Consider the following 24390-nt stretch of genomic DNA (forward strand, 5'->3'; position numbering starts at 1 on the left):
TATAGTGTTTCTATTGCTTTGATAATTAGCTCATTAAAGCCAAATTTCTCCATTGTTTTGAATAAAAAGGACCATCTCACCGAGTCAAAAGCTTTTTCGGCATCTAGACTCATAATAAGAGCTTGAACTTTGTTTTGTGTTATATGTCTCACTATCTGTAAAGTTCTTCTTATGTTGTCTTGAGTTTGTCTCGTTTGAATAAATCCCGTTTGGTCTAAATTTATAATCTTTGGTAAGATCTTTTCTATCCTTTTAGCCAAGATGGAAGTAAACAACTTGTAGCCGATATTTAAAACGCTTATGGGTCTATAATTTGTACAGTTTAACTTATCCTTTCCTGGTTTTGGGATGATGGATATTGTTGCCTCTCTCCATGATATCGAGATCTCTTTCAAACAAAACCCAATGAAATGTTTTCACTAAAATGGGTGTTAGAACATATTTTAAGCTTTTATACCATTGTGCTGTAAACCCATCAGGGCCTGGCGATTTATTTGTTTTGAGTCTTCCAATTGCATCATATATTTCTTCTTGCCTTATTGCAGAGGTTAATGTATCGTTTTTCTCTTTAGTAAGCAAAGGTAGATTCAGTGATTTCAGGAAGTCTTCCATTTTATTGTCATCTTCCACTTGTGGTTGTGCATATAACTTTTCATAAAAATTTTTAAAACATTTTTTAATTTCATCTATTTATCCATTTTTAATCCATTTTTAATCATGTACTTTGACTTTCTTCAGTGGGCAGCCATATATGTTTGACATGCAAAGCACTGTGGGAGTTGTAGTCGACCAGTTGCGTCTCTACTGCTTAGAGGACCAGAGACGCAGGAGTCGAGAATAAACAATGATAAATGCAACTGTTAATTCACATGTCCACCATTATCTAATATAAGACTATTGTACAGCATTTTCACGTCGTCTAAGTTGCATCTGTGTGAAATAAAGATAAATGCAACTGTTAATTCACATGTCCACCATTATCTAATAAAAGACTAATATACATCATTTTAACATTGTCTAAGTTGCATCTTTGAGAAATAACGAAGATGTTATGTTTGTTGGTGTAGTTGAACCCAGAAGCAGAGGCGGTAGAGCAGTTTTAACAGTTTTATTGTGCAACAGGGGAGAATCCAGAGGTCCAGGGGAATATAAGACAGTGTAAAGAGAGTGCTGGGGCTGGCGGCAGTGAGCAGGAGTGAGGCACTGGAAAGGAGAAGGAGAGACACGTTAGAAACACGATCAAAAGTCAAACACTAGAAAATTCTCAAATAGTACTCGTAAGTACTTGTGAGTGAGGCTTGAGTTGGCGTTACCACTAAGGAAGGTTGGCAAAATTCAGGCGCCGTTGAGAGCTGCAGCCGGTCTTAAGTAGTCAGCCGAGGATGATAAACTCGCTGCAGGTGTGCGCTCTCCACAGCATCAGGAGGGGCTGGGGTGAAAGCCTCAGGAAAAGCATAGTCAAGTTAGCGCCAGTAAACAAAGCTCCGGAAACTGGAAGCTGCCAAAATAATAGTGGAACTACAAAGTAAAAACACCACAGAAGGTAATATAAATATAAGAATTTGTGTTCATTTACAGTATATATCCTGTGTATATCAATGTTCTTATTTCATATAACGGCCGATATATCGGTTATTGACCAACATATCGGATATCGGCTGATATATCGGATATCGGCTTTTTTAAGCCCCCAATATCAGTATTGGCATTGGCCCCAAAAATCCCATATCGGTCGGGCTCTAATTACTGTTATAATTGATACAAGGTCTTTGCAATTTAGCCTGAGTTAGTGGCATATAAAAGACACCATTCTTAGTTGTAATTGAGTCATCATCAAGGCTAACATACCAAAACTACCACAGACCTGTGTCTTTCAGCAAAACTAACTTTTATCTGAAAAAAAGTCACAAAAATTATCATGCTTTTAATGACCACAGTCCTTGGTCTGTTCAGCTTTGTAGTACATACATTACCTGGATCATACTTATGCAAAAACTGGACTGATGTGCACAGAGAGAGAGAAGAAAAAAATCCCCTCCAGGTGATGAGGTCCTACACACTATGCCTAGTTTGCATATAGGCAGGGGCGGGCCTGAAGGGACAGAAGGCAGGGGCTATTTACTGACTTGTTTTTTTTTAAATCAAAAATAAGAATCGCGGGGCGCACAGGTGGTTGAGTGGTGCGTGCGGCCTGTGGCCCTTTACCTCATGTCTCTGCCCATTCTCTTCCCTGTTTCCGAGTCTATCCACTGTCCTTCCTCTACCCAATACAGGCATGAAAAGCCCAAAAATAAATCTTAAAAAACAAAAAACAAAAAACAAATAGAATCACACAGTTTTGGTGTATTTTGAGTTTGTTTGTAAATTTTTTTTCATATGGTTTGGAATTCTAAAAGGACATAGAAATGTCCTTCTAAATAATAACTGTCTGTAAAGATGCTGAATCTTCTTCACTTTTTCTGCTCTTCTTCAACCTCTTGAGTTTTTTTTCAGCTTGAAATAAAGCAATTGTTTGGAAAAGTGCTGTGAAGTATTTTTTGTTTAAAACTTTACTCACATTCACCAAATACTGCTTATAAGTTGTTATAAATGTGCCATAAGATCTTATAATTATTAATAACCTCATACAGTGCTGTCACTTTACTTATCACCAAAGTTGAACTTTAGCATGTTACAAGTATTAATATCTCCTTCAATTTGAGAATCATAGAAATCATAACTTCTTATGATGCACTGAACCAGTTTTCTATGAACATTTATAGCTGGAAAAAGTTGGGGGAGTTATAAAACCCAGAATTTATAACTCTCTTTTTTTATGCATCAAGTTAAAATGCATTATAAAACATTCTTTCACAACAACTTATAATCACTGCTAATAAACACTGTTATAAGTTGTTATGACTGGGTCAGTTCATAGAAAGTGTTACCCACATATAGGATCTCAGGTCAGAGCGCCATTGATTAGTTCAGAGTGGGAAAATTTCACCTGTAACACACCACAGGATAATCTGGCAAGATAATCTTAAAACCACCCGATAATCGGACCTTTGTTTGACTTTGGAAAGGAGGATTCATCACATTGGGACGATTATCGTAATGTGTGGCCCGCTTCAGTCATTCTGCAATTGTGGCCTTGATCCCCAGCTTCTGCAGTCTTATGTTGATGTGTCCCTGGACTAAGACGCCTGAATTTCCTCCAAATGACTCATCAGTGGCATGTAATTGGGTATGGATGTGTATGAATGGGATTAACTGATGGCCAATTCTCCATTGCAACCTCTGCCATCAGTGTATGAATATGGAGTGAATGGGTCGGTGTGACCTGCAGTGTAGTCTGACAACTAGAAAAGTGCTACAAGCTCTAGTCCATTTACCAAGTCCATTAATAATTTTCCATGAAACCACACATACTTTCTAGAAAACAAACCTTTTAACATTCTAATGTACTCACCCATGTTGAAAGGAAAATAGTCATGGAGTAATATCGAAATGAATGGTAAATCAACCCAAGAAAAGCAAAATAATATTTTGTGTACTCTTCCTGCGTGAACTTGTAGTTCTCTTGTGATCTTGAGTCTCAAACTGCTCAGGGTTGGAGATGGCATGTGCAAAAATGTAAAGCTCTGCATGCCCAGAATTCAGCGCAGGTGGAGTCTGTGGAATTCAGGGTGTGCCACATGGCTTGGCAATACAGGTCCATAGTGTGCTCAACTCCCAGAGTTTGTGGATGTACCCCAGCATAGAATTAGCATGTTGGGGCAATAGTCTTTAGTGGATATAGTGCAATTATCAGGCAGCTGTTTATTTTGTGCAGTCCATTCTTTGCCTGCTATTTGCCAAGTCTATACTCTTATTTTAGCTAAAAGAACTGTCAAATAACAGCCAGTGAGAGACAAACATCGGTTATTCTGTGTTTTCAGTCACTTGAAAAAAACAAAGAACAAAGTGTTGTATTGAAAAGTAACATTACATTGAAAATACTTGTTTTGTGATAATTGTATTCTTGCAGAATGAGAGAGAACAGATAATGACAACCAACTTGTGGCTGTTTCAGGTAAGATAACTATATCTTTGCTGTTGGTACACAGTGTATGATATTCTGTATTTGATTGTGTTTATAAGTTATAATAAGAAAGCTCACTCTGCAGGAGTGGAATGACTACCGGTTGAGATGGGACCCAGACAAGTACAATGGAATAAAGAAACTGAGAATACCATCCAAGCATATCTGGCTTCCTGATATAGTGCTTTACAACAAGTAAGTATTTTACCAATTCGATTAAGTTCTTTTGTCAAAAAACAGTTTATTTTTTACTTTCAATTCATAAGACAAGTATGTTTAAAGTACAGTGCTGTGAAAAAGTATTTGCCCCCTTTCTGATTCCTGATTTTTTGCATATTTATTACACTGAAATGTTTCGGATCATCAAACCAATTTCAATATCTCACAAAGACAACCCAAGTAAATACAAATTGCAGTTTCTAAATGATGATTTTATTTAATAAGAGAAAGAAAAACAAAACCTATCTCACCCTATGTGAAAAAGTAATTGCCCCCTGAATCTTTTTGTGCTACACTTGGCAGCAATAACTGAAATCAATCGTCTGTGATAACTGGTGATGAGTCTGGAGGAATTTTGGCCCACTCTTCTTTGCACAATTGTTTTAACTCAGCAATATTGAAGGTTTTTTGAGCATGAACTGCCCATTTAAGGTCACACCATAGCATATCAATTAGATTTTGACTTGGTCACTCAGTCCAAAACCGTAATTCTTTTTCTTTTTTTATGAGCCATTCAGAGGTGGAATTGCTGGTATGTTACTGGTCGTCGGCAAAGAGCGCTTGAGCTTGAGGGCACAAACTGATGGCCGGACGTTTGCCTTCGGGATTTTTTGGTAGACAGCAATTCATTGTTCCATTAATCACAGCAAACATGAAAACAGCTCATCATAGCACCCTCTGTTGTCAACAGGAAGTGACCCAAATGGCTCATTTCTGTATTCCTCTTAGTGTGTTGAACCTATCATTCTCTGATTTTAACCTGAAGTTCTCAATATATGTCCCAGCATTGACATGTTTTATTAATGATGCCCCAGTGGCCATGTAGGCCATTTTGATTCTTTGCCATCAGACAGGAAGTGGGTGTAACCCTCATGAAACATCCAATTTTATCCAAATTCCATACGTATGATCAAGGTGCAATTTGAAAAACCAGTAGGTGATGCACTGTGTCAGTGGCACAGAGGTGTCCTTAATTGGCTATTACTTATGTGATGAGTAATAGCCATGTGAAGATGACATTTGTATCATCTTGATCGTGTGAACGTCAGAGTAGTAATGATGCGATACTACTGACAAAAAAAAAGTTGTCTGACTTAAACCATTAATTTCCAAAATTGTAGTGTACAAGAGGGACATACCCGGATGTGTACTTTGGCTCAGAGCTAGATGAGACATGGATCCTTTGGCCATGTTCTTAAGTCAAAAGGTGTTTTCATGGTGACCCCTTAAATTTGCATAATTTTGACAAACAGTAAGTTGTTTATAACTCAGCTGTACATTGTCCAATCTGACTTAAATTTTCTGTGTTTATGGAGGGTCCATGCCTGCACACATTTATATGGTCAGTATTTTTTTTAAGCACCTCATACTTGTGACAGGAATTTCAATGTTTATGGTGCAAGATGCTGTCAAAAGTTCTTTGAAGATACCCACTTCAAATTTGGGTCAAGAAGTTTTAAACAAAGTGGATTTATTTCTGTGCAAAGATCTGTGATTTTTTGCCAGAAGGTGTGGCGACAAACATTAAAGTCACCATTTTGTCTTGCCCTAAATTTTTTAATAGTCATAATGCTGGCATGCAATGTCGTATCTTTGACAAATACATGTGCTTGATAGCCGTCCAGGCCAGAACATATTCATATATGAAATTTTGAAAAATTTTGCTGCGCCACCCTCTGACTCTGAATTTTATGTTCCGATATCTACATGGTTGGTAATTTGCTCAGACCATATCCAAGGAGTTGACCTTACACATACATGATGGTCAAACATCTAAATCAAAAGGCGTGGCCAAGGGGATTTTTTGTTCGCCACGCGACAGGAAGTAGAATTTTTCGGGGTTCTTATGCTATGTTTAGGGCCACAAATATTCTAATTGGGCTGCTGAGTTGATCGATGAAACTTTTGTTAATTGCTACTGTTCAGTGGCGCCCCCTACAACTTTTTAAAAATTCAGCCCTGGATTGTGCAAAAATGTCATAGTGTTATGCTGATTTGACCTAGGTAGACTCTGACTGTTAAGTTGTGTCACTTTGAAACAGATGGTTTCGACAGACTGTGGACTATAAAGTATGTTTACAGTGAAGAAGGTGAAGTTCACATGGAAAGTTAAGTTTAAACAATGGGTTATGCTAAACACTAACACTTCTTTGAAAGAAATAAGAGGCATGAACCCTGGCTAAGTAAATGGACATGGAGCGTGGTTGTAAGGAATTCAGAGGGAATTGATGAATGGAATGAGGAACTGAAGTCATACACTTACAATTGTCAGTGGACCAGAACTTGAACGAGCTTTTGATGACGTAATTTAATCTAGCCTTGAAAATCTCTGTTAGTATTTTGTGATGATTTGGGCTGGGCCACTTGCAAGACAACTTTAGACATGAGAAATATACAGGAAAATACTTGTTGCAGTATTAGCAGAACCAGCAGAGAGTGCTTAAGAGGAAAAAATATTTGCACTACAATTTCACTACAGGCTTCAACAAAACTAAACTTTTTTAAAACCTCACTCTGTGATTAGGGCAAGACATGGGTAGAACACTGCACACTGATAGTGCCACAAGACTTCTTAAATATTTTAAGGTGTTCATAAGAAAATCCTTGGTTTTTTATGTCATTATAATTGCAATGATATGTAGATGTTATAGACACACACACACACACACACACATATATATATCTTGTTTAATTGTTGATTTAAATTGTTGACTCACTAATCTTATATCCCATTCATAAAACATTTGCAGTGCTGATGGTGTGTACGAGGTTTCCTTCTATTGCAATGCTGTGGTATCCAACACAGGGGACATCTTCTGGCTTCCTCCAGCTATCTACAAGTCAGCCTGTTCCATTGAGGTGGAGAACTTTCCCTTTGACAAACAGAACTGCACTCTCAAATTTCGTTCTTGGACTTATGACCACACAGAAGTGGATTTAGTCCTTATAAGTGACTTTGCCAGCCGTGATGACTACACGCCAAGTGGAGAGTGGGACATTGTCTCACTCCCAGCACGTAAAAATGAGGACCCTAAGGACTTCACCTACCTAGATATTACATATGATTTTGTTATCCAGAGGAAGCCACTATTCTACACCCTTAACATGATAATTCCATGTGTACTCATCACTTCTCTGGCAATCCTTGGGTTCTACCTGCCATCAGATTGCAGGGAGAAGATTGCATTATGCATCTCAGTGCTGCTTGCACTAACTGTGTTCCTGCTGCTGATATCAAAGATAGTACCACCCACGTCTCTCGCAGTGCCACTCATAGGTCAGTCAAAACTGTATCAAATATAATGTTATTGTTATTGTAATTGCTATTATTATTATTATTATGAATAATAATAATAACGATGATAGATTATTATTATCATCGTCAATGTTGGGTTACTTTTATCTAACTTGTTAGATTACTGTGCCACATATTAAGAAAAGTAATTTGTTACATTAGTGCATTGCCTACGGATAAAAATAACTGATTAGAGTACTTTTGTGTTACCCAATATAATATATAGCTTATTTTCCTCTTTCTCTCTCTTTTTAGTGGCCACATAAAAGAGAAAAAATAGTTTTTTCTCTCTTTAAGGCCGGCCACACACTACAGGATTTTAAGCCCGATTTTGGGTAAGATTTGACCCCCTGACAATTGTGGGGGCGTATATCAACTGGAGCAAAAGATAATTTGTCTGAGTAGTCTGCATGTGTGTGGTGTCAACACGATTAATTTACTGCTCCAAATCGCATCGTAGCCTCCTAGACCCTGAATCGTAAATATCGATTCTAGGTCATAGTGCTGCTGATGGAGTACCTACAACAATCATAGAGAGCGAGCACACCGGGTAGCGTCACCAGACAGATCATACGTACATTCACTGCTCACAACCATAAACACAACCATATGTTAATTCCAGACAGGATTTCGTCCTGAGTCTTTCCCTTGTTTTATGATTTTTGCTGCACCTGTAACACATGCTAGAGCAGCCTTTTGTGGAGAGACAGCAAGATGGTATCGACAGACATCCGTGTTTTTTATTTCTAAGTCACGTGATCACGCGAGGTCGTAGGCAGGTCGGCAGATATGTGGTCTCCAGTGATCTGACAATCTGGCTGGGTCGTCTAGTGTGTGCGTTCAGAGGAAGATGAAAAATGAAAAAGATGAAAAATCTTTGGAAATTGTCCTGAAGTCTGTGGTTTTCCACAGTTTTATAATCATTTCAGATTAGAAAAATATCTAGTGTGTGGCCGGCCTAACATAATTATCAAGGTTGAACCTGCATCTCTACAGGTGATCAGATGGAGAGGAAGAGACTCGTGCACTGTTATGTCCCTCCTTTTGATACCTCATTAGTAGATTAAACAACAAAGACATTCTCTCTCATTAGCACATAAACACACAGTGTCTAAGATCCGCTGTTAGTAATAGCAAGTTTCAACTTTTTTTCTCGTCATTTCAACTTTAATCTCGACTTTATTCTTATAGTTTCAACTTCTTTCACAATATTTCAACTTTTGTCTTGAAATTGTGTTTCAACTTAATTCTGGAAATTTCGGCTTTATTCTATTCAGTTCCACTTGAATCTCGACTTGCCCAAAATTATTTTCTCCTTCAAAAATGGCCCTAATCCTCTTCCATATACACGTTTAGATGTATAGTGTAGACGTTTTCTTAACGTCTTTTCAACTAATTTCTGCTGGGTGAGTCAGTTATTTCTGTTTATTCAATTATGAAGAGAATTTAAGTCAGACAGAGCAGCAGTCTGACTGTCAGGAAAGAACAAGTTTTAAACCATCATCAATAAAGTTTTTATCATTCTGATCATTACTGAGCGTCAGGTTTGATCATAAGCCTTCACATAAATAATTAGGATAACAAATAATTCTATAATATATCATTTGCTCGTAGAAAGACTTAGCATGTTTTTTTTTTTTTTATTATAACTGAAGTTTTCTCTTCATGCAGGTGTTTGTGATCCCACACTGAGACTAACACCATTGTACGTAAAACCAAGGAACAGCCAAACCGTCAGCTCTGTGAACCGTTAAAGGCCTGAACATACTTGAGTGTACTGTGAGCAGAGCGGACTCCGCACGGAATGTCCGCAGTCATCAGAGCTTCCATAGTCAAGCGCACTGCCGTGTAGTAGTTTCTTGTGAAATTTCTGTGAAATCCTACATTACCCACAATCCTTGCGCGTTGTTTACATTTTTCTGTCATGGCGTCCTAAACTGATGACGAGGAAGAGAAGCTGCTCTGCCTGCTGGCTTTGCAAAGCAATAAAATTAAGAGACGATGGTATGTACGGCCATTAAATGCCACAAGAGACAGGGAAAGGGAGTATGCCATGTTGGTGAAGGACATGCGAAGCATTGACGTGGAAAAACAAGTGCGGAATGCAGGTCGGTGTCACATTTAATGTGGGCCGATGTGAAAAATGCATGCCGAACAGTGTTTTGTGTGACACCAGTATGCGGAGCGGACTCCATGCTGTCGTAAAATTTAAGCTTTGCGCACATGGGCCTTGCAGACGTCTGCTTTGAGTCCACGTGGACCTCCATGGAGTCTGTTCCGCGTAAGTTCCGCCCGAGTATGTTTGGGTCTTTACACTCCTACTTGTTCCTACACAAAAGTAATCTGAGTACTCTAATGGATTACATTGTAATGCGTTACCCCCAACACTGATTATCTGTTGTTGTTTTTTGCTGTCTGAGATTTTGCCATAAATTTAAATGGCTTCCTCAGGTTATAAAAGAACATTTCTGATTGTTATTCTTTCTGTAATGGACCCAGGTTTGACAGCATGAATACAGACATCAAGACATCTTTTTTTTTTTTTTCCACTTATGTTTTTTTCTTTTAAATCTTTCTGTTCATGGATATTTGATACTAATTCCAAAGCTGCCTTTTTGAATGTGTGAGCATCTGTTTGTTATGTCAGTACAATTTCAGGGTGATGCAATATGAAAACATTTTAATTATGATTCTTCACAGTGTTTGGATCAAAGTGATTTGACTTAAGGCTCAGTGGTCAGCATGACTGCTTAAAATGCTGGGCCCCCACTGTGTAGTGGATGAGATGCTGTTGCTGTTGTCTTCTATTCACAGTTCAGTTAGTATCAATACTACTTTGCCAGACCCCTTTATCATAAAAAAAAAAACTCAAGGATTATGATTCTGTCTTTTTAGATATTAAATGTAACAATGTAACATGTTCTTGACTGCAGCATAACAGCAATCAGAAGTGTGCTGGAGGAGTGGGGGTTAAAAAAACAAAACAAAACAAAAATGTCTCTTTCTATGAGAACCTCAGTACAGTAATTTTTTAATGAATAAGATTTTTTCAGTAAACCAAAATGGAATGTTTTGTCTTTTCTCTCTCTCTCACACTCTCTAAGGTAAATATTTGATGTTCACCATGGTGCTGGTTACTTTCTCAATTGTGACCACAGTCTGTGTCCTCAATGTGTACCATCGATCGCCATCTACCCACCACATGCCTGACTGGGTCAAACACCTCTTCTTAGTCCGCCTGCCCACATTCCTCCTCATGCGGCATCCAGGATCTGTCAGTGGAAAAATCCTCCAAAGGTTGGTCAAAAAAAACATTTTCCAGGGTGGCACAAAGAAGAAGCAGAACTGCAACATTAGACCTGGCAGGATCTCAAAAGACACTCACTCTTTCAATGTGTCTGAGGACTTGGCACACAAGTTTGGCTGGAAGATTGGTGATATCCAAGGTGAAGCTTGTGAGTTTCTGGACTTCCAGAGGGATAGGTGGGAGGCGGATCTGGAAGAAGCAGTAGATGGAGTCAGATACATTGCTGAACACATGAGGACAGAAGAGGACCATGACAAGGTGAGGGCGTATGGGTATTGGCATGATGACTTAAGAATTATGGGATCAAGGCAAATAATGCAAATTCTTTTTTTGTCAGGCTGATAATTGCAAAGGTGAAACAGGGAGAATTAAGGGAGTTTGCGTGAAGTTTAAGACTTTCTTATTTTTATTAGGCTGTGAAAGCTCCCCAGACCAGGGGCGGACTGGGGGGAAAAGGTGGCCCGGATGTTGTTGACAGACCGGCCCATTTAATGCGTGGTATGGGGAGCCAGCCAGCTGGCAGCACACGTTTCATACAACTTGAAGAAAAAATCTATACATTTGGTGTTTTGACTATAATTCCAATAGTTATCAACAAAATGAAGAACCAGACTGAGTAGCCAACAAAAAACTGCAGATACTTATGCAGGGATGCGAGGTGCATTGAAACTCAACAACATAATGGCTTATAGAGTACTCATCCATGTGTTGCTCATGAAGGCTGGGTTGAAGTGGTTTATGTTGACAATGGGGCAGGGGTAGAAAGTAACTAATTACATTTACTCAAATTACTGTAATTGAGTAGCTATTTTGTGTAGTTGTACTTTTTTGTGTAGTTTTTAAAATCTTGAGTATTGTTTTTAATTACAATTTCAAAAGCATCAAGTACTGAGTGAAAATAAACACTAAAAGCCAAAAGGAGGTCCAAGCTTTCAGTCAACAACATGAAAATGACCAGTAGTTTGACTTTCACAAAACGTGATGGTCAGTACATGCACATAGTGTTGTGTATGTGTAGTGGTAGGACCCAGGATGCGGAGACGGAGAAGCAGTTTTAACAGTTTTATTGTGCAGGTAAGTGGGAAAAGGAGGGGGGATTCCAAGAGTCCGAGAAGGTGAGAGAGTGCTGGAGCTGGCTGCGGTGATCTGGGCAGGAGGCACTGGAAAGGAATGGAGAGGCACGTTAGAAATGTGCACAGGTGAATACAAGCACTGGAGATTACTCAAAACAATCATCAAATAAACACTGGTGAACTTCTCTGGAGAATCTCGTGAGAGAAGGAGCCTGGAGCTGACGTTTACCGTGAGGTAAGTTAGGCGAGACTCAGGCGCTGTAGAGAGCCGCAGCAGGTCTTAAGTAGTGATCTTAGATGAGTGATTCGCTGCAGGTGTGGACTCTCCACAGCACCAGGGGGGGCGGGGTGGAAGCCTCAGGAAGAGCAGAGAAAGTTAGCAGCCAGTCACAGCCTCCGGAAACCAGAAGTTTCACAAAATAAAACAAACAATACAAAGTGAAACACCACAGTAAGAAAGGGGGTGCAGCAAACCAGCAGGAGGTTGATGGGAGAATTTACCTCGGGCACAGATGGAACAAGCTGCCACGAACTCCCAGGTATCTTTAGTCATGCCAGGCCACCAGAAACTTTGCTGGAGGAAGCTGAGGGTCCTCTGAAAACCTGGGTGACATGTGAGCCTGGATGCGTGGGCCCACTGGAGCACTGGAGAGCGAACTGAGTCCGGAACAAAGAGGCGATCTGGGGGTCCGGTACCGGGATCCGGCTGGAGACTCTGGGCGTCCTTAACAGTCTGTATTATGTCCCAGGTAGCGGCTCCTACTACGCAGGACGGGGGAAGAATCAGGTCAGGCTCCGCGTCCTCTCGGGATGACGAGTTGACACGAGAGAGGGCATCTGGCTTCGTGTTCCGAGAGCCTGGTCGGTAAGAGAGGGTGAAGTGGAAACGGCTGAGGAATAGAGCCCACCGGGCCTGACGAGAGTTCAGCCTGCGTGCCGTGCATAGATAGGCGAGGTTCTTATCGTCCGTCCAAATGATGAAGGTGTGCTGCGTGCCCTCCAGCCAGTGCCTCCACTCCTGTAAAGCCCACACCACAGCCAGCAACTATCTATTTCCAACGTCGTAATTTCTCTCAGACAGGGACAGCCGGTGAGAGAAGAAGGCACACGGGTGAAGCTTCTGGGTCTTGGGGTCTCTTTGAGAAAGTACCGCCCCGGCTCCGGTCTCAGAGGCATCCACCTCAACCACAAACTGGAGGGATGAGTCAGGGTGTTTAAGGACAGGGGCTGAGGTGAACAGAGTCTTAAGGCGGGAGAAAGCCTCAACAGTCTCAGGGGACCACCGATAAGGGGAGCTGGAGGAGGTAAGCCTAGTGAGAGGAGCAGCCACTCTACTATAGTCCCTAATGAACCTTCTATAAAAGTTGGCAAACCCTAGGAATCGCTGGAGCTCTTTACGGTTGCTAGGGACGGGCCACTCTGTCACTGCCCTGATCTTGGCTGGATCTGGCTGTAGCTGGCCTTGGGCGATAATGAACCCTAGAAAACTCACAGAAGGGGTGTGAAACTCAGACTTCTCAGGCTTGACAAATAACTTATTTTCTAAGAGTCTCTGGAGAACTAGTCTGACATGTTGCTGGTGTTCCTGGAGCGAATGAGAAAAGATCAATATATCATCCAGATAGACGACCACGAAATGGTTTAACATGTCCCTGAGCACATCATTGATAAGAGCCTGAAAGACGGCAGGAGCGTTCATGAGACCGAAAGGCATGACTAGATATTCAAAGTGGCCAATAGGGGTCTTAATGGCAGTCTTCCATTCGTCCCCCTCCCTGATCCTGATGAGATGATAAGCATTTCTCAGATCTAACTTGGAAAAAACCTGAGTGGAGCAGAGAGGTTCAAAGGAGGGGTTAATCAAGGGCAGAGAGTATTTATTTTTAACTGTGATGTCATTGAGGCCTCTGAAATCAATGCAGGGACGGAGTGAGGAGTCCTTCTTTTTAACAAAAAAGAACCCAGCCCCTAGTGGAGATGAGGAGGGGCGTATGAGACCTGTAGCTAGCGAGTCATGAATATAAGTCTCCATGGCGGACTTCTCAGGGGCAGAGAGATTATAGAGACGACTGCTAGGCAGGGGTGCACCGGGGAGTAAATCAATCGCACAGTCTCAAGGACGATGCGGAGGAAGAGAGACAGCTAGCTCCTTGCTAAACACCTGTGCTAGGTCATGGTACTCAGGAGGAACATTAGACAGATTGGGAGGATTGGGAGCGACAGGGGGGCGACTAACTGAGGGAATAGCTGAACGGAGGCAGTGGGAGTGGCAATGGACGCTCCAGTTGGTAATGGTAGCAGTTTTCCAATTGCTCTGTGGGTTATGTAACTGGAGCCAGGGGAGACCTAAAACAATGGGGGCATGAAGAGACGGGATAACAAACAGTTGGATGTTTTCGCGGTGATTGCCACAGATAATGAGAGTTATGGGAACAGTCCGGTGAGTAACTTTGGCAATGAGTCTGCCATCTAAGGCGGTGACGTTCTTGGGAGCAGATAAGGGTTCTAGGGGGAGTTGGAGCTGTTGGACTAGGTTGTCTTGAATAAAATTATCATCTGCTCCGGAATCAACAAGTGCTTGTATGGGGACAGAATCGCGCCCCCAGAGGACACTGGAGGGAACAACTATGCGCAGGGGAGGGCTAGAGGAGGAGGAGGTCTGGCTCACACGAGTGCCCTCGTTCACGGGTGAGCCCTCTCTTTTGGCGTCTGGGGACAATTGGCAAGAAAGTGGCCCGCCTTACCACAATAAATGCACAATCTAAGACTAATACGTCTTTGGCGTTCACTGGGGGTTAACCTGGCGCGACCTAATTGCATGGGCTCGTATACAGGGGTAAAGGAGGACTCATTGGGAGGTCTCGGTCTAACAGGGGAAGGAGGAGTGGGTTGACCAGAAGGGGGAGCTACAGGACGGGACCTGAACGACCTATGCTGACTCTTCTCCCTCTGCCTCTCCCTCAAATGATTGTCAGTGCGAATGGCTAAAGAGATAAGGCCCTCAAGGGAGTCGGGCTCGTCCCGAGAAGCTTATTCGTCCTTAAGTTCCTCTGAAAGACTTCTCAAAAACACGCCCTTGAGTTCGGCCTCCCCCCACCCGCTCTCAGAAGCTACAATGCGAAAATCAATAGAAAAATCAGCCACAGACTTGGAACCCTGGGAGAGGGAAAATAAGCGTTTTGCTACTTCTTGGCCCTGAAGGGGATGATCAAAGATGCAACATAATTCACTAGAAAACTCCGAATACAAAGCTAACACTGGGGATTCTCTATGCCAAACAGCAGTGGCCCAGCGGGGGGCCTTCCCGCGTAACAGGTTCATAACAAAAGCGATCTTAGCTCTGTCAGTGGGATAACTCAAAGGTTGCTGGTCAAACACTAGTGAGCAACGAAGCAAAAAACCTCTAACGTTACCTATCTCTCCTGAGAAGAAGTCAGGGTGAGGGACCTGGGGCTCTCTAAAGTGGGGGTGGGGAGGAGAAGGTGAGGGATCTGCTGAGGTTGGCTGATTGTTAACAGGTGGAGGCTCTGGAGTGGGGTGAGGAGACTGAGTGGCTGAGAGTAATTGTTCTGAAATGCTGGAGACCTGAGTGTTGAGAGTCTGTAGTGATTGCATGATACCTTTGAGAATGGATTCGTGCTGGCCAAGTCGTTGTCCTTGATGAGTGATGGCTGTTTTGAGGGTGTCCGAGTCCGCGGAGTCCATTTTCTGGCCTGAGTCTTCTGTTATGTATGTGTAGTGGTAGGACCCAGGATGCGGAGATGGAGAAGCAGTTTTAACAGTTTTATTGTGCAGGTAAGTGGGAAAAGGAGGGGGGATTCCAAGAGTCCGAGAAGGTGAGAGAGTGCTGGAGCTGGCTGCGGTGATCTGGGCAGGAGGCACTGGAAAGGAATGGAGAGGCATGTTAGAAATGTGCACAGGTGAATACAAGCACTGGAGATTACTCAAAACAATCATCAAATAAACACTGGTGAACTTCTCTGGAGGATCTCGTGAGAGAAGGAGCCTGGAGCTGACGTTTACCGTGAGGTAAGTTAGGCGAGACTCAGGTGCTGTAGAGAGCCGCAGCAGGTCTTAAGTAGTGATCTTAGATGAGTGATTCGCTGCAGGTGTGGACTCTCCACAGCACCGGGGGGGCGGGGTGGAAGCCTCAGGTAGAGCAGAGAAAGTTAGCAGCCAGTCACAGCCTCCGGGAACCGGAAGTTTCACAAAATAAAACGAACAATACAAAGTAAAACACCACACATAGCAGAGAATGATTCCATATTTTCTCCCTAAACAGCTGCTGTGATGTATTTTAGGTTAAGTCAAACAATAAATCAAATAACCTGGTTGGAGCTTCATATTCACTTCTTGTTATTGCATATGAAGGATAGGTCATATTTCACTGTGAAAGCCCCTTGGGTATCAAAAGTAGCTAGTCAGTACTTTGAGTAAATTTTACTTACGTTTTACTTTTACTTGAGTAGATTCATAGACCAGCACTTTTACTTCAACTGAAGTAAATTTTGACCAGAGTAACTGTACTTTTACCAGTGTAGATTTATAGACCAAGGGCCTCAAGTACAAAGACTTGCGTGGATTTCCTACTGAAACATGGCATACACTCAAATCCAGAAAACATTGTACGCTTAAAAAAATATCCAGATGAATGAATCTGTGCGCACGCATGAATCCAAGCACATTTCCTTTGTACATCCCAATCAACGTGGAATTGAGTGCACATGTTGGAGTACCCGACTCCTCCCTGTCCATGCCCCCATTTGAATATGCAAATCATATTTAAATGGGCCCTGCACCTGAGATCCCCCTCTTTGCACGGTCAGAAAATCTAAACAAAAGAATGAGTAAGACGGAAAAAAGAAGAACTTAAACAGAAAGCGAATTGGAGCCTCCTCTAACTTAAGTTGAGGCGCGCAAAAATGTCCTCTTTGGCACGCTGTCAGCATAAGGAGTGAGTGGGAGTGTGTGAGGCTGTCAATGCTGTGGGGTCAGAAAAGCGCACACATGCTGGATTGAAGAAGAAGTGGTCTGACATCAAGGTGGATGTGAAGCAGAGAACAGCAGCCCACTGCCAATGTTTGGCCAAAACAGGCGGGGGACAGGAGAAGAGGGGCTCACCCCGTTTGAACAGAGTTGCTGCAAAGCAGACAAAGTAAACTGGATTTACAGTTTCCATTTGTTAATTTTATACACTACTTACATGGATCCCACACTATTGTTGCAAATTAATGCCGAAGTGCGCCAGGGAAAAGGTGAGGCTGATTACACATGGATTTCACACTTTACGCACAGGGTTATTAACATGAGTATTTTGCACACAGACACAGTCAGGGGCTTGTTGGAAAGATCTGAAGCTGTACTTTACCCAGCAAAAAACATCAAGTCACTTACTTTAACCACTGACTACTAATGATGCTGTGAAGACGGGATAGTATTTAGGGGCGCACATGCTCAATGCGCATCACAGGGATTAATATTAGGACAATTAAACTAATAAATTTACACACCAAGAAGCCACCTATCACGCACAGTGCTAACTTGTAGTCTGTTCCCAACCATGCTGTTACTCAGAATGTATGAATCATGCGTTGAACCAGGCCACCTCACCACAATGTTGGTTAATTTCATTTGTGCATCACATATGATCTGTACATTGATCCAATGAAAATTTTTCCTGTTGACATACTAATTCATGTGATGATTTAATAGCAATGTGTGTGCAGTCAATAACTCCTATTACATTAGGAAAACCGGCTCTCGCTGCAAATTGCGCTTTAATGTTGACCTGTTTAGCTGCATTGTATTGGAATTTGATATAGGCTACCTGGTGGACGTGCGGATAATCCCTTGGCTCAGGGTCAACTGGCAAAGTACCGATCGGTCGGCCAGCTCCCTCTGGAATGCCCCAGTTGCTAAGAACCTCAGTGTGGTCAGCACCTGTATGGATACAGGCAGCGCATGGCTCCTCGCTGTGTCGACATCTCTGCGCACAGTTCCAGGAGGATTGCCCTCGGGAACCTAAAGCAGCTGATGAGTCAGTTGTCATCATGCGCTAGTAAATTCTCTCTGTTTCTGAACACACGCTCTCTTCATATTGCACCATTTACAATGTCTTCGAAAACTGCTAAAGCAGCCATTGTTGTTAACGGTATTTATTTTCACCACTTTGCACATGCTTTTATATTCTCTTGTGTAATTGCAGACACGTGTGCATGTTAATTGTTCATCAGTGTTAATTGTTCACGTGTCTCTGATGTGCACATCACATTTATTTATTAAAACAGTTTCCCAGCATTACTTCTAAGTGTCGCCAAAGGGCCCACAGCTGTAGAAACGAGCGTACGCCAGCCATGAAGTTGGCATGAGGCACCGCACATTTCCACGGTCATTTCACTCTTGATACATCTGAACATTGCCGTGAAAAAGAACGTACACCATGTTTTTGTGCATACGCACCCTTTGTACATGAGGCCCAAGTACTTTTACTGCTACTTAAGTAATTTTTATCCAGAGTAACTGTACTTTTACTAGGGTACAATAGTCTGGTACTTTTCCACCTCTGCAATGGGGCCATAGTCCTCTCTGGAGTCCCCTCTGGAACATATATGCTGGTCTATCTGGGTGAGAGACAAAAAATATGGTGTACACATTATTGAAGTTATCAGCAAAATACAAAGATGGCAGTATTTAACATTAGTGCACGAGTTAGTACATACAGTCATGGACGAATATATTGGCACCCCTGGATTTTTTCCAGAAAATACATCATTTTTCCCAGAAATTGTTGCAATCAACAAATGTTTTTTGGTATAGATGTGTTTATTGCCTTTATGTGCATTAGAACAACACAAAAAATCTGAAGAAAAAAGACAAAATTGACATAATTTTACAAAAAAATCAAAAAATAGGCCGGACAAAATTATTGGCACCCTCAACTTAATATTTGGTTGCACAACCTCAGAAAAAAATAACTGAAACCAATCGCTTCCTGTAACCATCATCAAGCTTCTTACACCTCTCAAATGGAACTTTGGACCACTCTTCTTTTGCAAACTGCTCCAGGTGTCTCAGATTTGATGGGTGCTTCTTGCAACAGCAGTTTTGAGATCTTTTCATAGGTGTTCAATGGGATTTAGATCCGGACTCATTGCTGGCCACTTCAGAACTCTCCAGCTCTTTGTCTCCAACCATTTCTTGGTGCTTTTTGAGGTATGTTTGGGGTCACTGTCCTGCTGGAACACCCATGACCTCTGATGCAGACCCAGCTTTCTGACACTAGGCCCTACATTGCGGCCCAACATTTTTTGATAGTCTCAGATTTCGTAATTCCTTGCACACAGTCAAGGCACCCAGTGCCAGAGGCAGCAAAATAACCCCAAAACATCCTTGAACCTCCACCATGTTTGACTGTAGGTACTGTGTTCTTTTCTTTGTATGCCTCATTCCATTTTCTGTAAACAGTGGAGTGACGTGCTTTTCCAAAAAGCTCTACCTTAGTCTCATCTGTCCTCAAAATGTTCTCCCAGAAGGATTGAGGCTTACTCAGGTACATTTTTGCAAACTTCAGTCTGGCTTTTTTATGTCTCTTTGTCAGCAGTGGGGTTCTCCTTGGTCTCCTGCCATAGCGCTTCATCTCATTCAGATGACGACGCATGGTCCAAGCGGACACTTTTGCATCCTGAGTCTGCAGGACAGCCTGACTTTATGTGGAAGTTGACTGAGGATGTTTATCCACCATTCCAACTATCCTGCGTTGCATTCTTTTGTTAATTTTTTTCTTCAATCCACGTCCAGGGTGATTAGCCACAGTGCCATGCGTTATAAAGTTCTTGATTATAATACAGACAGTGGACAAAGGAATTTCAAGATCTCTGGAGATGGTCTTGAAACCTTGATATTATTCATATTTTTCCACAATTTTGCTTCTTAAGTCCTCAGACAATTCTGGGGTCCTCTTTCTCTTCTCCATGCTTGGTGTGACACACAGGCACACAACACAAAGGTTGAGTCAACTTTTAGACATTCTAACTGGCTTCAGTTGTGATTTTTATACTGTCAGCACCTGTTAGTGCCTCGGGTGAGTTTGAATGAGCATCACATGCTTGAAATAAAATGATTTACCCACCGTTCTAAAAAGGTGCCAATAGCTTTGTCCGGCCCATTTTTTTGAGTTTAGTGTAAAATTATGTCAATTTTGTCTTTTTTCTTTGGATTTTTTGTGTTCCAATGCACATGAAGGAAATAAACATGTGTATACCAAAATCATTTGTAATTGCAACAACTTCTAGGAGAAATGGTGTATTTTCTGGAAAAATTCCAGGGGTGCCAATATTTTCGTCCATGACTGTATGGCTAAAAAAGCAAACAAGCATCATGGTCATTAACCTCACCATAATGATACTGGTGCTTTGTATGGGTTCCTGAGGCTGTTCTGCCAGTTGTTCTCCAGTTTTGCCCTGGGTGTCATCACCATTTCTGTTGTGCGGCCTCTTGCTATCCACCACATCTGGTTCATCTTCAGTCTAAGTAAGAGATTGGTGTTAATAATGCTAGTTAATCAGTGCTACAACACTATCAGTAAATATTAATAGGTTAGTTTAGTATCAGTATGAGATGAGGTAAGGATAAATAGATAACACTTTATTAAGCCTGGCACATACATACCAGAGTAGCACAAATTATCTATTTATCTATTTATTCAATTTTATTATTTGTTCCTCATCGTCCCAATATCAACTTGCCAAGACAGACTGAACCAAGATAAATAAGAAAGTTAATTAAAACATAGTAACAAATTATATCTTGTTATGCCTTGATGACTTGAATTTTTAAGTGAACAGGATGTTAAGTAAATGGTATGGTTGGACCCAGGATGCGCAGGCGGAGAAGCAGCTTTAACAGTTTTATTGTGCAGGTAAGTGGGGAAGGGAGGGGGGATTCCAAGAGTCCGAGGGAGTGAGAGAGTGTGCTGGAGCTGGCTGCGATGATCTGGGCTGGAGGCACTGGAAGAGAAGGAGAGGCACGTTAGAGGAGAGTTCAAAAGACACAAGCACTGGTGATTAATCAAACGGTTCATCAAAAGAACACTGGAGACTTCTCTGGAGGATCTCGAGAGTGAGCCTGGAGCTGACGTTTACCATGAGGTAAGGTAGGTAGGACTCAGGCGCTGTAGAGAGCTGCAGCCAGTCTTAAGTAGTGCCTGTCAAACGAGTGATTCGCTGCAGGTGTGATCTCTCCACAGCACCAGCGGGGCGGGGTGGATGCCTCAGGGAGAGCAGAGGAAAGTTAGCAGCCAGCAACAGACTCCAGAAGCCAGAAGTTAACAAAATAAGATGAAATATACAAAGTAAAACACCACAGTACCCCCCTCTCAATGGACACCTCCTGGCGTCCTGCCAGGCTTGTCAGGGTACTCCCTGCAGAAGTCTCGCAGAAGATTATCGTCCAAAATCAGTTTTCTGGAGATCCAGGAGCGCTCCTCCGGGCCGTACTCCTCCCAATCGACCAGGAATTGGAATCCCTGGCCCCGTGGTTGAACTTCCAGGATCTTAGAGACGGTGAAGGCGGGGTGGTCATCGATTATCCAGGGGGGTGGCAGGGCGACAGTCGGAGGGCTCAGATCACTGGAGGATACAGGCTTTAACAATGACACGTGGAATGTGGGGTGAATCTTCATGGATTCAGGGAGTTTGAGCTGCACGGCAGAGGGATTGATGACCTTGGTGATTTCAAACGGTCCCATGTAGCATGGAATCAATTTTCTGGATTCGGTCTCAAGGGGAAGGTCCTTGGAGGAGAGCCAAACCTTCTGGTCAGGGTGGTACTCGGAGGCAGGAGTGCGGTGTGCGTCAGCCAATTTCTTGTTGCGCTCTGCTGTGCATGAGAGTAACAAGAAATTGACCTCTCTGATGCGTTGAAGGTGTTGCTGCACAGAGGGCACAGACACGGAGGCTTCCTGCTCGGGAAACGGGGGGCTGGTACCCAAAACAACACATGAAGGGGGGCATGCCGGTAGCTGAGCAGGTGAGGGAGTTGTGGGCATATTCAACCCAGGGGAGATGGGAGCTCCAGGTGGTGGGGTGGTGAGCAGCAACACAATGTAGAGCAGCTTCCAGACTTTGATTGGCTCTCTCCGTCTGGCTGTTACTCTGCGGGTGGTACCCAGAGGACAGTCTGACTGTAGCGCCAAGTTCGCTACAGAACTCCCTCCAAACACGAGAAACAAACTGGGGTCCGCGGTCTGACACGAGGTCACTGGGGATTCCATGAAGCCTGAAGACATGGAGAACCAACAGGTGAGCAGTCTCAAGGGCAGAGGGGAGCTTGGTGAGAGGGATGTAGTGGACGCCCTTGGGGAGCCAATCCACAATAGTGAGTATGACGATGTTTCCATCAGAGGGCAGCAGACCAGTGACGAAGTCCGAGGCTATGTGGGACCAGGGACGACCAGGAGTGGACAGGGGGTGCAACAACCCAGCTGGAGGTTAATGGGCGCAGACGGAGCAAGCAGCCACGAACTCACGGGTGTCTCTCGTCATGCTGGGCCACCAGAAGCTTTGCTGGAGAAAGCTGAGGGTCCTCTGAAAACCGGGATGACACGTGAGTTTGGACGCGTGGGCCCACTGGAGCACTGGAGAGCGAGCAGAATCAGGGACGAAGAGGTGATCTGGGGGTCTGGTTCCGGGATCCGGCTGGTGGCTCCGACTATGCATGATGGGGGAAGAATCAGGTCCGGTTCAACATTTTCACGAGGAGGGGAGTCAACACGAGAAAGGGCGTCTGGCTTAGTGTTCCGGGAGCCTGGTCTGTAGGAAAGGGTGAAGTGGAATCAACTGAGGAACAGAGCCCACCGGGCTTGACGAGGGTTCAGTCTGCATTCTGTGTGCAAGTAGGCGAGGTTCTTGTAGTCTGTTCAGATGATCCAAGGATGTTGCGTGCCCTCCAGCCAGGGCCTCCACTCCTGCAGTGCCCACACCACAGCCAGCAGCTCTCTATTTCCAACGTCATAATTTCTTTCAGATGGAGACAGATGGTGAGAGAAGAAGGCACACGGGTTTTAGTGTCTCTTTGGGACAGCACCACCCCAGCTCGGGTCTCGGAGGCGTCCACCTCAACCACGAATTGGAGGGATGAGTCAGGGTGTTTGAGGACGGGAGCAGAGGTGAACAGAGTCTTAAGCAGGGAGAAAGCCTCAGCCGCCTCAGGGGACCACTGATAAGGGGAGCTGGAGGATGTGAGCCTAGTGAGGGGAGCAGCCACCCTACTATAATCTCTAATAAACCTCCCATAGAAGTTTGCAAAGCCAAAGAATTGCTGGAGTTCTTTACGGTTGCAGGGAATGGGCCACTCTGTTACTGCCTTAATCTTGGCTGGGTCTGGCTGTAACTGGCCCTGGGCGATAATAAACCCTAAGAAACTCACTGAAGGGGTGTGAAACTCACATTTCTCGGGTTTGACATATAGTTTATTCTCTAAGAGTCTCTGTAGAATGAGATGGACATGTTGCTGGTGTTCCTGGAGCGAACGAGAAAAAATGAGTATATTGTCCAGATATACAAACACGAACCAGTTTAACATGTCCCTGAGCACATCATTAATATGAGCCTGAAAAACTGGGGGGCGTTAGTGAGACTGAATGGCATGACCTGATATTCAAAGTGGCCAATAAGGGTCTTAAAGGCTGTCTTCCACTCGTCCCCCTCCCTAATCCTGATGAGATGGTAAGCATTTCTCAGATCTAGTTTTGAAAAGACCTGAGCAGAGCAGAGAGGCTCGAAAGAGGGATCAATCAGGGGAAGTGAGTACTTGTTCTTGACCGTGATATCATTGAGGCCTCTGAAGTCTATACAGGGACGGAGTGTGGAGTCCTTCTTTTTAACAAAAAAGAATCCTACCCCTAGTGGAGACGAGGAGGGACGGATGAGACCTGTAGCTAGGGAGTCGTGAATGCAAGTCTCCATGGCAGATTTCTCAGGAGCGGAGAGGTTATACAAGTGACTACTGGGCAGGGATGCGCCAGGGAGTAAATCAATTGCACAGTCATAGGGACGGTGCAGGGAGGGAGCTAGCTCTTTGCTAAAGACCTGGGCAAGATCGGTACTCAGGAGGAACATTGGATAGGTCGGGAGGAGTGAGCAGACCAGGCGTTTATTTGGGACCAGGCGGCTATTTGGAACAGGCATTTAATTCCTTTCTCACAAAAATCTTGCTTAGCAAAAATTGGAAAAATATGGCAAATTTAATCAAACTATTTATTTACACCAGTATGAATATTACCTTTACATTTTTAAGACAAGATTACAGTACCATAGTAATACTTTTGTCTTCTTCTGTCAACTCAACACTCTCTGAACACTTTAAATACTGGTAAGGAACTTAACGAACACAAAGTTGAAGACAGTTTAAAGTTAATGTCGTACTTTTTATTTTT

The 24390-nt window shown here is 43.0% G+C and overlaps 1 protein-coding gene across 1 annotated transcript in view; it reads left to right on the forward strand.

The window, feature by feature from the left end:
* LOC121508486 (neuronal acetylcholine receptor subunit beta-2-like) overlaps nucleotides 1-24390 on the forward strand; it is a 111953-nt gene that overhangs the window by 65871 nt on the left and 21692 nt on the right. The window contains exons 3-6 of the mRNA XM_041785386.1: nucleotides 4010-4054; nucleotides 4149-4258; nucleotides 7033-7559; nucleotides 10682-11142. Coding sequence (XP_041641320.1) covers nucleotides 4010-4054; nucleotides 4149-4258; nucleotides 7033-7559; nucleotides 10682-11142 — 1143 coding nt within the window. The remainder of the gene's footprint in view (nucleotides 1-4009; nucleotides 4055-4148; nucleotides 4259-7032; nucleotides 7560-10681; nucleotides 11143-24390) is intronic.

The sequence above is a fragment of the Cheilinus undulatus genome, linkage group 4 (genome assembly GCF_018320785.1).
Source record: "Cheilinus undulatus linkage group 4, ASM1832078v1, whole genome shotgun sequence".
In the NCBI taxonomy this organism is placed as follows: domain Eukaryota; kingdom Metazoa; phylum Chordata; class Actinopteri; order Labriformes; family Labridae; genus Cheilinus; species Cheilinus undulatus.